Source organism: Zerene cesonia, unplaced genomic scaffold (assembly GCF_012273895.1).
Source record: "Zerene cesonia ecotype Mississippi unplaced genomic scaffold, Zerene_cesonia_1.1 Zces_u006, whole genome shotgun sequence".
Lineage (NCBI taxonomy): Eukaryota > Metazoa > Arthropoda > Insecta > Lepidoptera > Pieridae > Zerene > Zerene cesonia.
The window spans coordinates 771,874-791,132 of record NW_024045136.1 but is presented as its reverse complement, the minus strand read 5'-3'; the positions used below and the strand labels follow the sequence as shown (position 1 = coordinate 791,132).

At 39.0% G+C, this 19,259-nt stretch overlaps 1 protein-coding gene across 1 annotated transcript in view; it reads right to left on the bottom strand.

Annotated features, from left to right (window-relative positions):
* The window catches only part of LOC119838908 (spectrin beta chain, non-erythrocytic 5-like), a 57,365-nt gene that overhangs the window by 21,046 nt on the left and 17,060 nt on the right, over positions 1–19,259 (bottom strand). The window contains exons 26-51 of the mRNA XM_038365051.1: positions 18,963–19,125; positions 18,213–18,301; positions 17,440–17,553; positions 16,649–16,778; positions 15,932–16,132; positions 15,520–15,608; positions 14,810–14,950; positions 13,603–13,736; positions 12,637–12,822; positions 11,841–11,982; positions 11,105–11,209; positions 10,351–10,497; positions 9,813–9,918; positions 9,222–9,397; positions 8,782–8,909; positions 7,901–8,013; positions 6,805–6,878; positions 6,177–6,303; positions 5,497–5,671; positions 4,706–4,807; positions 4,046–4,156; positions 3,057–3,231; positions 2,516–2,695; positions 1,847–1,971; positions 1,254–1,393; positions 436–584 (exon numbers count right to left, since the gene is read on the bottom strand). Of these exons, the coding sequence (XP_038220979.1) occupies positions 436–584; positions 1,254–1,393; positions 1,847–1,971; positions 2,516–2,695; positions 3,057–3,231; positions 4,046–4,156; positions 4,706–4,807; positions 5,497–5,671; positions 6,177–6,303; positions 6,805–6,878; positions 7,901–8,013; positions 8,782–8,909; positions 9,222–9,397; positions 9,813–9,918; positions 10,351–10,497; positions 11,105–11,209; positions 11,841–11,982; positions 12,637–12,822; positions 13,603–13,736; positions 14,810–14,950; positions 15,520–15,608; positions 15,932–16,132; positions 16,649–16,778; positions 17,440–17,553; positions 18,213–18,301; positions 18,963–19,125 (3,522 nt within the window). The remainder of the gene's footprint in view (positions 1–435; positions 585–1,253; positions 1,394–1,846; positions 1,972–2,515; positions 2,696–3,056; positions 3,232–4,045; positions 4,157–4,705; positions 4,808–5,496; positions 5,672–6,176; positions 6,304–6,804; positions 6,879–7,900; positions 8,014–8,781; positions 8,910–9,221; positions 9,398–9,812; positions 9,919–10,350; positions 10,498–11,104; positions 11,210–11,840; positions 11,983–12,636; positions 12,823–13,602; positions 13,737–14,809; positions 14,951–15,519; positions 15,609–15,931; positions 16,133–16,648; positions 16,779–17,439; positions 17,554–18,212; positions 18,302–18,962; positions 19,126–19,259) is intronic.

The following is a 19,259-nucleotide window of genomic DNA, read 5'->3' as shown; positions in this document are numbered from 1 at the left end:
AGCAGCTGCAGCGTGGCCTCCTTCTCGGCGACCCACGCGAGCGTCTCTTCCGCCGAGCGGTCGAACTCGTGCACCTGCCGCGCGCCCGCCAGCGCCTGCGCGCGGGATTCCGAATTCGAATTTGATATTGGAATGCGAGAACGATGCACGAATTTCGTTGTGACGTTCGATATTCAAAATTACGAAATTCTAATTGGATTGTGTTCTAAATTTGAATGGAATATCAATAGTAAGTAAAACTTTAAATGTTTTCTCTTTGAATCAAAACTTTGTGTTTTTCTATTATTTTTGATAAAGTTTATCGTATCGCGTAGAAAGCCACTTTGTCGATCAAATTGGTGTTTTGTGACATACTCACACATTAGTTTGTTTGTGTACTATATAACTACTATCATAACCACACTACACCAGTCGAAACAATCTGCAACAACCCACCTCCTGCCGGGCAACGGCCAGTTCCTTCAGGTCATCCCACAGGCCGCGTATATCTTCGATCTTCTGTTTCACTCTGTCCGCTTCGGGGGTGTTCTCTTCTAGAAGCGCGGTGCCCGCTTCGCAGACGGCCTCGATGCGACCTTCGCTTGCTGTGGGGTCATTATAAATGTGATGAAGCTCTTATAATTCATTTATAACTGACACTTCAATTGCATTTTTTTTATGTATTTGTTACCTCAGAACTATGTTTTGGGTGAACCGATTTTGATGATTCAGTTTTTTTATTTGAAATCTGGTGCCTTCCATTTTAATTTGATCTCTTTCTCATAATTTGGAGGTGGTTAAGCTTTATGTTGAAAATAATTCTATAGGGTTCCTTATGGTCTTTTTGTATTTGCTTTAACGCGAGTCATATCCATTTTAAAAATCGGTCCAGTGAGAGTCCGGACTCGCTAGACTAAAGCTTCGAATACGCTAAGGAGCAACTGCAAATAAATTGGACACTCATCTTATTTGTGACCGTGCCAACGAACAGACAAATAGACAGACAGATAGACAGACAGGCAGGTGAACAGCGAAGGTACGGAACCCTATAAAATACGTTTTACAAGTCTCGTAGTTAAATACCATTCACGAGTCTCAAGTTTTCAAAATTTAATATGTACTAATTTAATTTTATACTAGCTACTCGCTCCGGCTGCGCTTCTTCGTATGTGGATAAACTCCGTCTACCGTCTTTTCGACTCCATCTATCTTTTCCTTAATTATGCGAGCGAAACCGCGGGCGGAGAGCTAGTTCATTAACAAAATACACTTGCCGTTCAGCTGCTGAAGGAAGTTGTCGAAGGCCTGCTGCAGCGTGTCCACGTGCTCCACGTCCAGGCCGTACTCCTCGCTGGCCGCCACCGTCATCTGCTCGCCGATCCACTCCTGAACCTCCTCGCATTCTTGTACGAACCTGCGGAGATGGCGACAATTGTTTTATCTATTCATATATTATATATAGACTTAGATTTTTTTATTTAATAAAAAAATATCACAATTCTTTATAGAGAGAGCTCTATCTTGCTGAGTTATATTTTTAGTATACTAATATAAATTTTACAGAAGCAGTGGTGGCTCAATGGTGAGGACCTCAGATTTAAAATCGATAAATCGTTTGGATAACATCACCACTGCTTAAAACGGTGAAGCAAAACATCGTGAGGAAACCGGCATGTCCGAGAATCAAAAGTTCAACGACGTGCGACATCTGCCAACCCGCACTTGGCCAGCGTGGCGAATTATGGCTTGAACCCTCGTAAGCGGTGTATGTCCCAGCAATGAGAACATGGATTGATGATGATGATGATGAATGAGTATTTTTAACAAAAAAAAAAAAAAAATACTAGACCGATTACGAATAACTCACTTGAAGTACTTCAAGCTCTGCTGCAGCCGCTGCTGCCGCTTGGCGGAGAGCAGTTTGATCTCTTCGCACATCTCCTTCAGCTCTTCCATCTTCTTCTTGACGACGTCGTCTTCGTTCACGCGTTCCTGAATAACGTGTTAAGTAAAAATATAATTATGATATAGTTTAAAAAACATAAAAAAAAACACATTTAAATAATAGAAAGAACTGAATTGTCTCACTTGCTCTTTTACAGAGTAAACGTGAGAAATTTATTTAATTGGCGATTTAAATTAGGATAATAGGATGAAAAAAATGGAAGCGAGTCACTTAAATGTATGGGCAGTATTGATTTTAAAGTTTTTTTTTTAAATCAACCACTCAGAAGTATAAGTTCTGGTGAGTTCAAGATATGTCAGTTTAAGTTTAGCTAATTAAAAGTCCATCTAAGTTCTATTAAATTTCAAAACCTATCAGACTAAATTAATCTACTGTTCAGTCTACGAAGATGTCAGTCTAAATAGAACTTAAAACGTACAATCACTCCAGTGTAAACTTAAATTTTAGGCAACAATGTTGCATCCACATGCTGCAGTATTTGGCAATTTCCCAGGAGCGTTCCCAATTTTCCAGCTACATAGTTTGCAATAAATACGCGACATAATCTTGAATCCTCTCCACTTCCCTCACCTGAGCGGCCTTCTCCAATCGAGTGACGGAGGGCAGGAACGCAGCCAGCTCCCTCTGCTGCGCCTCCAGCCTCCTCACCAGCCCGAGCACCGACTCCTCATCCCTTCCCGTGTCTCCCCCGGAGAGGGCGCTCTTCCTCTCCGCCAGCCACGCTTCCGCCTCCCACATCTCTGATAGCAGCTGAAAGATATGACATAGGTTAGCTTGAGTGGTGTAATTTTTATTTAAGCGTTACTGAATTTTTTTACTTTAATAAAACTCATGACAGTCCGCTACGTGTGATCTCTTATGCTTACACCATTACACATTTTTATAAGTTTTCGGTATAATTAGTTTCATTACCTATATAAACGTATATATCTATATTTTTACTAGCCGAACCTTGCGACTTCACCCACGGACGAACCCGTTGAAAAAAGCATGTATTTCCATAGCTCATATGTAATTCTGGTACATGAGCTACTCCACTGTCAAGTATCATCAAAATCCGTTGAGTAGTTTCCGTGTGAAAGACTAACATGTCTACGTATTTTCAACGTACCTGCAACGAGTGCACCCTCTCTTTAAGCGCGGTGGACCTCAAAGCGGCCGCTTCCAGAAGGTTCTTCAGCGAGTTCTTCAGGTCCCTCGAGCTCGCTTCGAGCGCGCCGCCCGCGAAGTGTCCGCGCCGGGCGAGCGCCAGGGCGCGACTGCACACCGCGTTTATCGTCGATTCGCTGGAAGAAAGCACGTTCGATATTTAAATTTGAAATTGTGACGAAAAAGAGCTATTCTCTATTTAAATATGACGATAGAATTTCTGTATAAAATATATAAAATTCGTCATTTTATTTATAGTTTTACCTATAAAGGTACATAAGTCTCGATGAATTGGCCCACTTCTTAGGATAAACGAAAATAGAGCAGTCCAGCAAACGTCCGTTTTAAAACGAAACATTAAAAATAAAGTATATACTGCAGTCACATTTATAACATCATTCATCTTCGGTGTGGGAGTTTCCACCCTCTCCACACCTGCATCCCCTTAGTTCGTCCAGATTATGGCGCCAAAATCATAAATTAATTGTGACCGGGTTCTACAGTGAAATTGAATAGAGAGTATAAATAATAAATTTCATTTATTTATGACACACTAGCTGCACCCGCGGTTTCACCCGCGTAAGCCCGTATCCCATAGGAATATCGGGATAAAAAGTTGCCTCTATGTTATTCCAATTATACAGTAATATCCAATCCAATATTATAAATGCGAAAGTTTGTAAGGATGTGTGTGTGTTTGTTGCTCTTTCACGCAAAAACTACTGAACCGATAGCAAAGAAATTTGGTACGTAGACAGCTGGACAACTGGAATAACATATAGGCAACTTTTTATCCCGATATTCCTACGGGATACGGACTTACGCGGGTGAAACCGCGGGGCGCAGCTAGTACACCACATTCTTTTGTCCCGCCTAGCGCGTCTTTCACCAGGGACTTAGGACTTATTTAAGACTAATAGTTCGATTTCTTCTCTACATAAATCCACTCACCGCGCAATAATCTCAGCTTCAAGCGCCGAATGCTTTTTGAGTAAGGCCTGAGCCTCCGGCAGAGTGGCCCCCATCTCTTCCGAGCGCACGGCCCCTTCGCGTTCCTTTAGCCTGTGGTAGTTAATAAGTGGAGTAATTAATGTCCCCTTTTTTATATCATATTGGACAATTGAGCTGGTGGGTTGCCTGATGGTGAGCGCTACCACCCATGAAAATTTGGGGAAGTTTAAGGTCGATTTCAGACCTTAACGCCTCTACAAATGGATTGCCGACTTCAAATTGAGATGTCTATTAAAAATAGCTTATGAAGAATATACACCAGCGTTATATTAACAGATAATAATAATAAATATACTCTAAACACCCTTTATATACCCCATAATAGCGTCAAGTAAATTATCTGCTCTTATACAGAGTATACATAGGGAAATAATTTAATCCCGGCGATCCTCATCAGGATAAGAAAACTCACAAAATTATTGTTCACTGATCCAGAGTAAACAAATCGATTAAAAATTACAATCCAATAATTAATTTAATTTCTCAAAAGTGCATCAAAAAGAGTTTTCGCCTGTTTCGCCATATACATCATTCATACGTTTCTCAAAAACCCTTCTCAGACCAACACCCCCCTTTAATCAAAGTCGGTTAATAACATACCAATGCAATTCTTCGTCGGCGTCCCTCTCCCAGCGGTGCAACAGGGCGGCGTCTTCCAAGTTGTCGCGTCGAATCTGTATGGGCTCTTGGAGTTGACGGTAGCTGGGGATCAAATTTGAATTTTGAATTTTGAAATGTTCGTTAGTTTCATACTTAATATTGTACTAGTTCTCCGCCCGGTTTCGCCCGCGTAGTCGAAGAAAATTCCAATGGAATTGAGATGTTTCACCTCCGTAAAGAGTAGAGTATATCAGCTCAATAGTAGGGAGACTATCTTTAGACACAAAAACATACCATAAAATCGCTTCCGTGCTGCGTAAAAGGAGGACAAACAAACAAACAAATAGATAAACAAGCGAGACGGGAAATCATATAGAAACTTTTTATTTTCTACCATTATTTTATATAAAAAATAGTACTTTTTAATTGCGTACCTGGTCTTATACAATATTTCTTGCGACATGAATTGGCCAGTGCCTGATAGACAATAGAATGTCGGCGAATCATATTGCAACTTTTATTCTATACAATTATCTCATTATATTACAAATGTGAAAGTTTGTTTGTTGGGATGTTTGTCCGTCAATCACGCTGAAACCACTGAATAGATTTTCATGAAATTTGGTATACAGACGGAGTATGAGCTGGCTTTGGCTGGTGATAGGATACTTTTTATCCCGATGAAATGCTCCCTTGGGATAAATCAGGCATAGACAGCCACTAATTAGTAAATGACTTAATATCACGCGGCCAAAGCCGCGGGCGGAAGCTAGTTCTTATAAAAAGATTACCGTTTAACAGCCTGCTCCGTCTTATCCAATATCTCCTGCGACATGAAGTGGCCAGTGTCAGCGAGATGAGTGGCGGTGTCGGCCAGTTGTGTCGCAACTTCCGACTTGCTCGTGACGGCTTGCTCGAGCCGCGTGTGCTTTTTGAGCAATGCACAGACCGAGGATAGGTCTTTGCCTGGTATTCGAAAAAATATGTTTAAATAAAGAATAAACAATTATAGTTATATTTAAAATGTAGTTGTAATAATCATTCTACTAATATTATCAATTCGAAAGTTTGTGAGGATGGATGCATATGTATGTGTGTATGTTTGTTGCTCTTTCACGCACTTTAAGCTGCTGAACCGATTGCAATGAAATTTGGAGTAATGCGTAGATAGCTGGACAACTGGAGTAATTGCCCGCGCGGTGCGTATGTATATATCTACATCACATATAGGGGTTCTTCAATGGTCTCTTTCGAAAACAACTTAGTGATTCGAACACTCTTATAAGAAAAAAAAACCTTAATCCAATTAAAAAAAAAAACAAAAATAAATAAAGTCTGCTACTATACGTGCACGTACACGCGCGCGCGGTGCGTATGTATGTGAGATCTCGAGTTTACGTTCCATTTATCCACAAACTGTGTATCTACATCACACCTCGGGTTCTCAAATGTTTGGTAACCCCGTACGTACCGTGGTCCTCGCTGAGCAGCTGCGTCTCGACGTCGTCCAGCCACGCGGCGAAGTCGTCCAGCCCGCGCAGGAACACGCGCGCCTGGTACGCCTCTTGTAAACGCTCGCGGCGGAGCTTCGCCGCGTGCTGTGGGAGGGGGGGCACGGTTATTATTATACGTTTCCAAAAAAAAGGTAGGAGGTTCTTAGTTTTATTGTATTTTTTTTTTGGGTATGTTACCTCTGAAACATCGGATAGGTGAACCTATTTTACTGATTTTTTTATTTATTAAAAAGCCAATCAATTCGGAGTAATTCTGATAATTTGAAGAAAAAATAAATCAATCGAAAAAATTTAAAACGTAAATAATAATACACGTTTTTAATTTCATTTCGATTATTAAATTCTTAAATCACTTTTAGCTTATATGTGAGTAATCGATAAATTACTCCTAACCCCCTAAGGGTGAGATTACCATTTACGAGCCAACTTCATAGAATAAAAAAAAAAAAAATTATAACAAAATTAGGCTACTCTGTAAAACTTACGCCTGGTGGCACATAAAAAAACCTTAATTTTTCTGACCTTTTTAGTCACTTAAAAAAATTTACAATACATATTTTAAAACAGCTGTATGTTATAAGATACCTGTAATTCCGTCCACAGATTCTCCAGGTCCTCGACGTGCCTCGCGATCTCTTGCGACGCGTAATGGTTCGACTCTGAAAGCAAAAATATAACCATTGAGATAACATCCATGACCTATTTATTTTTATTTTTTAACTAGCTGCGCATGGTTTCACCTGCGGACGAATCGACGGGCAATAGAGAACATTGATATAGCTCATGTCTTATTCGGTTGTAAAAGCTGTATTATTGTAGTATCATTAAAATTCATTCAATACTTTTTACATGTAAAACATCCATCCCTCCATCCACACCTACAAAGTTTCGCGTTTATAATATTGGTAGGAAGTGTTAACGTAGTGTTTTGAGTTCTGGTTTAACTATCTACTTTGCTTAGTTAGGTAATAAATGAAAAAAAAATATTTTCGCGTAAAATTTAGTTATAATTCAGTTCCACGTACTAATTATATGGGCGAATAACATTGATTGGAAATTAAATGTAAAGTTTAAAAAACATTGAAAAACACGCCTCAATGATAGATTCTACAAAAATTTTCTCATTCTCACTTATTCAAAGCGTAAATAAATAATTAATTTGATCCTGGCAATCCTAATCAGGATAAGATAAACTCATTCAATTATTGCAATGTCACCGATCCCTGATAAGTATACAAAGTTTAGTATTATTATTATTTGTATGTATATCCTTATATGTATGTTTTATCTATATTTTTTATATATGTGTATACATATTTGGATTAGTTGTATTGTATTTGTTAATGCTGTTGTATTGATTGCACTACGTTAATAATATATTAGTTATTGCTTTGTGCCATCGCGTACACGTTAAATAATCCTTTACAAAAAGGTTGCCTGGAAGAGATTGCTCTTGAGCAATAAGCACGCCTTTTAGTACATATTTGCCGGCATGATCTTTTTATAATGATAACTTATTGTTTTTCCTTTTTTTCCATTCACAGTCAATATCGAGTCAAAAAGTGTCGGTTACATAAGAAAGATACAGGTTAAGCTAATCAAAAACATCCTCACTAGAATGAGCGTGACCTAAACCCAAACTGTTCTAGATGTTTCCAAAACTAAAAAACAGTATACACACCGATCAGTTTCTCGCCGGTTGCGGCGACGTCGTCGATGCGGCGTTTGTTCGCCGCCAACTCCGATTCGAACGCCGATTGCTTCTCCATTTTCGATTGGAGATTCGATAGCTCCCTGTTGGATAGACATGTGATATTCTTTTAATAACAGATGGACAGGAAATTAGAAAAAATTAGTGAGACAGTTTTAAATTATTGTTCGTTATTCACCTATACCGTAGAACATATAAAAGATTTTTTTTCTATGTGGGAGTCGAGCACGCTTCGGCACGAATTGGACCAGTTCGCACCGGAGACGTACCACAGAAAATCGACGTGAAATAGGACTTCGTACAGTGAGTGATGGAGCCGAGGCCCGTTTTGTATTCCTCACCTCTCCCTGTTCATTGCTTCTTTCTATTCGTCAATCTTTTCCCTATTTTATTACCGTTCCCCTTAAATCCCCCTTTTATTTACAAAAGGGCAGTGCTTGACCACGATTTCGCCAGATGGCAAGATGGAGCTACTTCTATTTAGTATATAATTTGACAGCCCCAACTTATAAATAGCTCGCACCGGGGAAGTACCACACCCCCACAGAAAACCCGGCGTGAAATAGTAGCTTGCAATTGTGTTTCGTACGGTGAGTGGGGGAGCCGGAGGCCTATTTCCTTCTGCTAGCCCTTCCTAGTCCATTCCTTCTTTCTAGTTATCAATCCTTTCCTTATCCCTTATTCCTTAAAAGCGGGCAGCGCATTCTCAGAGGTCTAAGCCTCTGTGAATGTTCATGGGCGGTGGTGATCGCTTACCATCAGGCGAACCACCAGCTCAGTTGCCCGCTATTACATAAAAAAAAAACTATAGCGAGCCAGAGCACAAGGTGTTTACCCATTCATTCACTCACCGATAGCTGTGGTCGTTCGCGATCTGCATCTTCAGCTCGATCCACTCGCGCTCGTGCGTCAGGTCGCGCAGGAACTGGTGCAGTTGCTTCGACTGCTCCAGCTTGTTGCCGCGGCTACTGCAACTCTCCTGAAAAAAAATCAATTAATTAATCATCACCATCTATAGTCTATATATATAGTAAATTATAAAGCTGAACACTTTATTTGAAAAATTCTTTCAGTTTTAGACAGCCCATTATTGTGGAAAGCTTTAGGCTATATAACATCAGGTACTACGGGGGAAGAACCGCACGGCACAGGTAGCCCTCGCCCGAACCGCCCTTATCCTCGTCACTATATACTCCGAATCCTGGTGTGGCTCGTTCAGCAGACTACCGATAAATTTCTGCAGCCCTTGACCCACATACAAACTAATTTTCTCGACATTTTCTCCACCTACCCTCAGCTTGTCCGCCCTCGCTCGAACAGCCCTTATCCTCGTCTCTATATACTCCGCGTCCTGGTGCTGCTTGCTCAGTAGACTGCCACCGAACTTCTCCAGCTCTTCGACTCGACCCATTTGAGAGTCAAGGAGTTTCGCGAATTCTATGTGTTTGCGGATGAGTGTCTCGACGGCTGTGGAAAAGCAATAAATTGGATTTGTTATTTACTATCTTTACACACACAGACATATCGTGTAAATAAACCAAAATAAAAAAATACAGTCTAGTGAGAATTCACTTCAATTTAGGTCGTAACGTCAGTTTAATACATATAAAATTTATATAATAAAAGAAATACTTTGACACCCAAAAAAATAAATTCATTTTTATATGTATATCCATTCGACATTATTAGTAAGGTAAGAACAACATACAAAAAGGTAGGAACCTCGCAAAGTCAAGCAAGAGTTACTAAGATATTTTGTATCAGATTTCATTAATTCATTTATTTGCTGTTTGAAAACCATACATTAGATATCATATAAATATTACGTAAGAGTATTCGCCACGTGGACCGGCATGCGATCCATACAACAGTTGCCACTCACCATCCAGATTTTCACCGAGATCGTCATTGTTTAGGAACGCCTCCTTCGCCGCGAGCCAGTCCTCGACCAAGCGAGCTTGCTCGTTCAGCACTTGCAGTTCGTGAGCCTGTATAAGAATTGTATTAATAATAATATCTGTGATACATAGAAAAATAAATGAGTTCAGTAAAAAAAACAGCATCAAATACATTGCCTCTCTAGGACTTATACGGCAATCCCAGGATAATAAGATAATCCCAATGAAAATATCCTATTGTTATCGATCCTGGATATGGTACAAAGTTTGAATTAAGTCCGAATACATATATACTAGCTGTCCCAGCAAACGCTGTTCTGCCTTATTCTTATCATTTAGGGTGTGTGATGTGAAAAACAGATGTCAGCCGATTCTCAGACCTATCCGATATGCACACAAAATTTTTATGAGAATCGGTCCAGCCGTTTCAGAGGGGTATAGTAACTAACAATGTGTGACACGAGAATTTTATATATATAGAGATAATGAAAAACCCGTTTATAATAAAACCCCCATACGGACCTGTGTCAAATAGTTCTTCCTCTGCAGCCACGCCTGGTCCAGACTGGAGGAGAGCTTCTCCACTCTCTTGATCTTCTCCGGCACATTCGACTGTTCCGCCTCCTTCTGCAGTGACGCGATCGCCTTCTGACGGCCGTCTATTTCCGCCTGAAAATCAAATAGACATTAATATTCATTGCTACTCTGGGCAATGGCCTCTTCCCTCAGTCCACGTCTGCGTAATGTGAGAAATTTTGCTCCGATCCTCACAGTAATTCCATATCGCCCCTCCACCTGATTCTGCGCCTGCCACAGTCTTTTACCCTGGTAGGGATCCAAATAGTGGTAATTTTCGCCCACAACTCTTCGGACATCCGGAAGGTATGGTCAACCCAGTTCGATTCCAGGTCATCACCTTTATGGTCTATATAAACTATATGTATTTATGACCGAAGCGTTCTATTTGGAACGCGATCAGGAAGTTTTACGCCCAAAACCTAATAAACCCATTAACATTAGTAAAAGTATTATTTACTAGCTTTTCGCTCTTTTTTTTGTAAGATTTTCAAATTTGTAAAAGTTATTGTCCAAATAGAAGCGGACACATCAAACGAACTCAAATGCATTAAAATCTGTGCAGCCGCTCTCATGTTATAAATGGTTTAATTACAACATTTTGCTTTTAGATAACAACCATTCTAATCAGTAACAGTAAATTGTAATAAAGCCCGAATAACTGCTTAAAAATAACTTTATTAGAGGCTAATTTCCTTACCTTTCTCTCATTATGCATTTCAAGTAGGGCTTCGGCGTGCGCGACGCTCTCGGGCTCCGCCCCCGACATGCGTTTGACAGTTTCCGACACCCACAACTCCAGTTCCTGTAAATAATGTACAGCGTTAGAATTAAATCTTTTTTAAACACGAGAAATGTACAGGTGTTGCTAAATTTATTACATTAAAAATAATATACTAAAAATAACAAAAAATCATCGCGCTTTTATTATAAAATCGAGTAAATCGCTTCCACTGTTATACTGTTATATACTCTAAACGTAAGTAAATTTATTTAATCCTGGCGATCCTTATCAGGAAAATAAGCTAAACTCCGAAAGTTATTGTATTATCACCGATCCTTGATAAGTGTGCAGAGTTGGAATTAAATCTGTCCGTTTGAAGTAGATCAAGATCCTAAAATGTCTGCTACAAACAAACAGATGTAACTAATATAGGTGCGTTAAAAAAAAGAACTAACTGTATTCAAATTCAAATTATTTATCAAATCAAACACTTAACCTAACCTTATAGCTAAGTACATCGCTGTAGCAATACAAATAGGTATCGAACAATTAAGGCTCAAGACCGATATCTTTGCTAGGTTACCGAGTAACCTGTATTAAAATTCGTATTAACCGCTTTATAATTCATTCATTCATCCATTCATTCATCTATTCATTGATTCATTCAATCATCCATTCATTCATCCATTCATTTATTCATTCATACACTCACCTTAAGACTCTCGTCGAACTTGTGCTCCGCGATAGCCTCGTCGAGTAGAGCGCTTCTCTTTTCTCCCAACTCCTTCAACTTGTCCCACGCCTCGTCCAGTCCGCGTAGGCTCTCTTCTATTTCAGCCGCGTGCTCTGGTTGGCTGGAAGAAAATGTTAAATTAGATTATAATATTAACAGGAAAATAAATAAATAAATGAAAAAGGAGAAGCCACCCACAACCGCAACACAACTAGTTCGGTAGTTCTCAACTACCGATAGTTAGTGGATCATTTAAGAATTATACTTGATGATTTTATGTCAATAAATGTGTTTATACTTATTTCACTAGCTGGACGCCCCGGCACCGCCCGGGTAGACATTTATAATAATTGAAGTAATATAAACTATATTTTCTTTTAAGTTGAATAAACTGCACATGTTGTGTAAATTTGATTGAAATCGGTTGAGTAGTTTAGCAGTCCATCGTGGACAAACACATTAAACAAATCTTGATATTTGGAAATTAAAAACTTTTTAACGGATTTTAAAGGCGATTTATTCATTATGTTATTAACCCGACGTTTCGAACATTTTACAGCGAGCGTGGTCACGAGTCCCCCGTGATATAATGAATACATCGCGCTTAAAAAACCGTTAAAAAGTTTTTAATTTCTAAATATCAAGATTTGTTTAATTATGAATCTACTTGTACCTCACCTCATTCATATTAGCTACAAGAAAAAGCATTCTTTTATATACCAGAAAACTCTCAGATCCTTTGCGTCCACTCTCTCTCTCTCTCTCTCTCTCTCACCTCTCAGCGAGCGCGGTGCCCTGTGTCCGCAGCGCGTGTATCTTGTCGCCGATGGCGGAGGCCTCCGCGGCCCTGGCCCGGTGGCGCCGCTTCAGCTCGTGCGCCGCCTGCAGCTCGCGGCCCCGCTCGCTGCTGCTGAACAGGGCGGCCTTCTTGGCTATCCGCTCCGACGTGTCCTCCACGTCCCTGTGCAGGTTGTTAGCGGGTTTAAATAACTCAAACTCAACAACAACAACATTTATTTATTCCATTACACTTCTTATAGCACTTTCGAATCGTCATTTTATACAGTTTTTAACATTTACCACCGGTCCGGAAAGCAGTTTCCACAGAGAAGAGTCGGGAAGAAACTCTGTAGTTGCTCTTTTAAAATAAGATAAAATTTTACATTTTAGTTCTACATAATATGTAACATGTACATAACAATAATGCCAAAGAACTGACCTGTGGTTTATAAACGATAACAATCCGTGGATTATCATATTATATTCATTAATGCAATATATTAATAAATTCCTGTTGGTGAATTTTAAGTCGTCTACGGGAGAAACCAGTATGGGAATAGATATTAAATATTTTTTAAATCTCACACAAAAATGATCTTAATCATGAAATTAAGGTATACAAATCTGGCCAAAGCCCTCCATTCTCAATTTAGTAATCAGCCAAGGCCAAGGAAGTCCAATTTCAATAAGTTCTATATGAAAAAAGAAATAACACATTACATAATTATAAAAAGCAAAGTCGCTTCTCACGTCTGTCCGTATGTATATATACTTAAATCTTGAAAACTACACAACGTATTTTGATGGGCCTTTTTTTTAATAGATAGCGTGATTCAAGAGTAAGTTTTATAGGTACAACAACATCTATTAAACTGCTCTGATTTTAACGCAAGCGACGACACGGGCGAAAGCTAGTTTATCATAGAAAGAAAAGTGAAAAATTAAAAAAAAAACACCATACCTATTGAACGAATGCAGTTGCAGCGCGTTGGACAACCTGTCCTTGTAGCGTTGTAGGGCTCCGCTGAGCGCCTGCCACTTGGAGAGGCAGGCGTCCCGCCGCGCCTGCACCGCGCCCGCTTGTTGTGACGGTCCCTACGTCATGGACGCTGATGTTATGGATAGGTAGACAAATCCTACTAATATTATAAACGCGAAAGTTTGTAAGGATGTGTGTGTGTGTTTGTTGTTCTTTCACGCAAAAACCACAAAACCGATTGCAATGAAATTTGTTACGTAGACAGCTGGACAACTGGAATAACATATAGGCAACATTTTACCCCGATATTCCTACGGGATACGGACTTACGCGGGTGAAACCGCGGGGCGCAGCTAGTAAACAAATAAAAATAAAACACGACGCACGCGCACGAGCATATATATATATTTAAAGATCTAAGATGTGTGGTAGCCGATTGGGGATACAAACTGAGCCATATACAACACAACCAGCCAGTCCAGCATTGATTTTCAGTGTCCACAACCGATATTGTGAATTTACCTCCAAAGAAATTGCAAAAATACTATTTTAAGTATCGATTATTAAAAGGATGGAGATATAAAAATCCAAATCACAAACAATCGGAACACATTCTGAAGAAACAAGAATTTGAAGTGAAATAAAATAACAATGATTACTTATACACAACAGAAGGTACACACATATTTAAAACGTATAGATCGCTAAAATGAAAATCTCTTTCAGACTACCCCGAGAATATAAGGAATTTGAATAGAATCTTTAATATATTTTATTTTATTTATTTATTTATTTATTTATTTATTCTTTATAGTTCATATTACCTAGAATTGTGCAAAAAAGTCCAAAGGAGTCTGTAGGCAAAAGTTCAATTTTTAATATTATAATTTTATTTCAATGTTTTTATTAATGTAACACACCAAATTGTTCTAATAATAAATCTCTAAAATACTTGACTCGTAAATTATAATAGGGTGTAATTTCTTCTGATTAAAGGTACCGAAAGTCATGCTTACTCGGTAAGCAAAGCAATATTTTCATCCGTATTCTTTGTTGGATATTTTTCAATTTTAATAAAATAGCGACCTATTTCTAAAGGTTAGCATGAATACTCAACGAGATTTACAAAATTTACATCCGTATTGAATATTAATAAATAAATAGAAAAGTTGCAGTCCGGCGCACAGACCTGGCGCAGCAGGCGGTCGGCGAGCGCGCACACGTTGCGCACGTGCTTGTCGTCCACCTGCATGTCGCTGTCCAGGTCGTCCAGCTTGCGCAGCAGCGCGCTGCAGTGCTCGTAGTCGCGGCCCACCTCGTTGGCTTGCACCTGGCGTAAGGGGAGGGGGGGGGATTAAATATATATATTTTTAAATCTTAATTTCTGTATTTCTTTATAATAGAGCCCGCTGACGTGAAGACATATAAATGAATTTATATATACTCAAATATTCCAACAAAAATAATAAATATTCCCAAAAATGTGTATTTATTTTCAATTTTTTTAAGATACATTAAAGCGGGCCTCAGGGCACTGGACCCAGCTTCTCTCGCGCTTCTTAAGCGATTTTACACTGATACAGTATATTTCAACCACAGATAATAGGCCCTACACGTTAAATATAAAGTTATCACACTAAAATAAATATATATGTATTTGAAACCAGTATGCCGACGAATATTATAAAAGAAAAAATTCTATCTGCCTGTGATAAAGATCACACCTAAACGACTGAAGCAATTTGAATGAAATTCTTGAAAGACTCCCCATTTTACAGAAACGGAGAAGAAGAGAAAACCTCGGACTGTCTATCCAGTCAGTCAAAGTCTTCCTATGTTGACGGAATGGATACAATTAGGGATAAAATAATATAAAAACAAGTATTGATTTATTCTCACCATCATTTCCTTGTCCCTGATCCAGGCCTCGATTTTGTCCAGATGTTGATTGAACTCCAGGATATCCTGCGCCTCTTCCAGACCACGACCTGTACACAATACGATGTGCATTAATACTGGCTCCCTAATTATTCCTTTTGCGTTTTACCATTCCATATTCTTAAATACGATCAAATGACAAAAATTTCCTATCACACACCAAAAAAAAAAAAATCTTAAACATAACATGACATCAACGTCATGCAGTATAAGAGTTTTTTTAGTTAGTTCACACTTTTTCTTATTATAAAGGCTTATTGACATAATCTTCTAGATTATAGCAATTGTTAAGAATGAATAAATTAAAAAAAAAAATAAAAATGGGAAAGTTAAAAGTTATCCAATCTCTCCCATCCCCTTCTCCAGAACTCACCAGTCTCCTCGGCAGCGGTCTCCAGCCTCTTCCAGTCCTCGCGCAGCTGTTGCAACTCTTGGACCACCTCCTTCTCGGGGCCCAGCTGGGCAGCCAGCTCCTCCACTTCCTGGAGGCGAGCTCTGTTCGCGGCCAGCTCGGCGGTGAACGCCTGGTGTTTCTGGAGGCGCTTCATCTTGTCCTCGAGGCTTGTGCCCTCGCCTAAGAGTGGCAAGGAACGAAATTTAGTCCAGAAAATTTATATGAAAAATATGCACATGTTGAAGGAATATTAATGAGACGATTAACAAAAATAAAGAAAATATGCTAGTTATTCATGGTATTTAATATACATTAACATTTGCTGAGTTTGTATAACAATTCAACATTAAAGAACAATCAAATAAAACATTATATTTAATTTACATAATCAACAAAAATATCATAAAAGTAGTCTATTATTACTTTTTTGAAGATTTCAGTACATTTATACTTTTTATCCAACTAAAATCCGTGAAACACAAAAAGAAATAAAGAAAGAATATATTTATTTCAACACACACAGAACACAAGACACAACAAAAAGTGATTTAAAAAAAAAAAAACAAATAAAAACTGAAAAGTAAAATTAAAAAAAAAAATGTATTCACATAAAAGTTTATTGCGTGTGCCCAAATGGGATATAAAAAAAAAAACTTTCCCAAATATCCCATTTCGAACGCAAAGCGTGGAACTCACCGTGTTGCGCATTGAGCATGGCCAGCTTGTCGGCGAGCCAGCCGCGCGCCTCGCCCGCGTCGCGGCTGAACTGCGCCCGCGCGCGCGCGCGCACCAGCCGCCCGCGCCGCTCGCCGGCCGTTGCGTACAGCTGCCGATGTGTATAGAGGTTCAATGAATTAATGAAAAATTCTTTATTGTACAACATAAACTACAATTATTAGTGACAATAGTTAAATTAAAATGTACAGAAGGCGGTCTTTTCGCTATAAGTGACCTCTCCCAGACGACCCGGAAGTGAGGATAAAAATTAATCTGGTGGTGCAATACAATAAGATAAGAAGAGAATAAGAGGTTATATATTTTATGCTCAAATTTGGGCCTATTTGAAAAAAAAATTGAATTGCGCACGCGCTCGCAGCGATAACTGCTCGCAACGTTTCACCACTGTTATATGTGAAGATGATGAAAGATACTATAAAAAAAATAACAAGAAACTAAACAGCAATTTCACCTAATTCAAATGGATATATACGGAAGGAACCAGCATTAAAAAAAAAATAAACAAATAAAAGAATCAACATAAGAAATTCGTTTTTTTTTTTATTTTTTTATAAAACTTTGTTACCACAATTTTGACAAATAAATTCATTTCATTTCATCAAAACCGACTCAACCGGACAACCATTCAAATATTTAATTAGCATTATCATTACGTAATCATGAAAACATATTATTCTGGACATTTCACGGTTTATAACACACAGACAAGACTATCACAGAGCATGGATTATCACAGAAGTGCAGCATACCTTCTTCCTCCTCTCGTTGATGGCTCGCAGCTCGTCAGCGATCCGCTGGCTCTCCACGTGGTTCTGCTGCAGCAGCTTATCGCCGTGACTGTTGAGGGTGGATAACTTCTCATCCTGTTACAGAAGAGAATTATATGTAAATGAGCCAACAGATTTGTGAAAATTAGTAGCTGTAACCCGCGGCGTCACTCGCGTGGTACCTAGAGAGTAGTCTATGTGCTAATCCAGCCTATAATCTATCTCTATACCAAATTTCATACAGATATGATAAGCTATTCGCGTGAAAAAGTAACAGACATCCATACTTACATAACTTTTGCTTTTATTATATTAGTACAATAATCTGACTTCTTATATTCGGACTGGGTATGTGACAGTTTAGCAAAAAATAATTTAATTATAAAACTAAAAATCCAGTTAACGGAAATTTTTCGATTGCATTCAAAGTTTATGTGTTGATTACGTTGAAAACACTACTTTATTATGCGTAGCAATAGATTTTTATTTATGGTATCATATAGTTTGGTCTAAATCTGAATCTATGGTCGATTATTAATGATATCTTTTTTAAAATTTCCTTACAGTGGGATTTGTGTAATAAAGAGCAAAGATTTGTATAAGTATTTTTATAATTTGTTCATATTACTACTACTGGATTGGTATAAAAGATTCTTTCACCTTTAGAAAACTGTAATTCTACTGAGTGACTAGCTATATATGTACCACGGACAAAGACGGGGCGAATAGCTAGTTAAATAGTGATAAACTCATACCTGTGTCGCGAGAAGTTTCTCGAATGCTTCGTGCTTTTTCAGCAAATTGTCTACTTCCTCAACACTGAGCGTCGGCGATATTTCCGTACCTGAGGGAATCATTACTGTTTTAATATTCTGTACATTTAGATTCTTCCGACAAGTAGATTTGTGTATTGGATAGGCAGTGCTTTTAGGGGAACCTAAATGTTTTGGATTTAAAGTGTTGCTAGAACAGATGACTCTGCATAGGATCTATTATGTAATTATGAGTGAAAAATTGAACTACAAATTTTTAAATTTAATCACATTAAGAAAAGTTGAGATGGGATGGGACGCTACCCTTATGGACCAAGTGACAAGAAATAAATAAAAAATCATTTAACAGGATGACATACGCAACTTGCGAAGCGAATATTGTCTATGTTAGGCTTTTTTATATAGATTTTGATTATGCTAGACCTAATTCAAGGAGACCATCCATTTAATCCATTGATTCTATTAGGCCCACGTATCGGTTAGGTTACTTTTGGAGCTACATGAAACTGGAGTGGTTTAACTTTGTCTCCTTTTTTAAGGCAAAACGCCTGCGTTCGTTGTGCTGTGCCCTCCTGTGCCATTATGCAGCTGTGCACTCACATGCCATCGTGCAAACTGTGCCCTCCAATGGCACTGTGCACCTGTGCTCTCCTGTACCCAAAGTGCAGCTGTGCACTCCTATTCCATTGTACAGCTGTGCATTGCTATGCCACTGTGCAGCTGCGCACTCACCGAGCGCGGCCTCCTGCGCGGCGCACAGGTCGTGCAGCTGCTTGGCGTCGCGCAGGAAGCAGTGCCAGTCGATCAGCTGGTCCAGCGCCACCTGCCGCGCCGCCCACGCGGCGTGCAGCCGCGCCCTCTCTTCCACCAGCGCGGAGCAGCGCTCTTCTATCTCCTGTATCAGGGAGGGGGGGGAGGATTAGAAATGTAAACATTATGTACATCAAACTTTTAATTCGCCGTCTTAAAGGCCAAAAATATTAAGACGAAAGGTGTTTAAAACATTACCTATAAGAACGATAAATAATA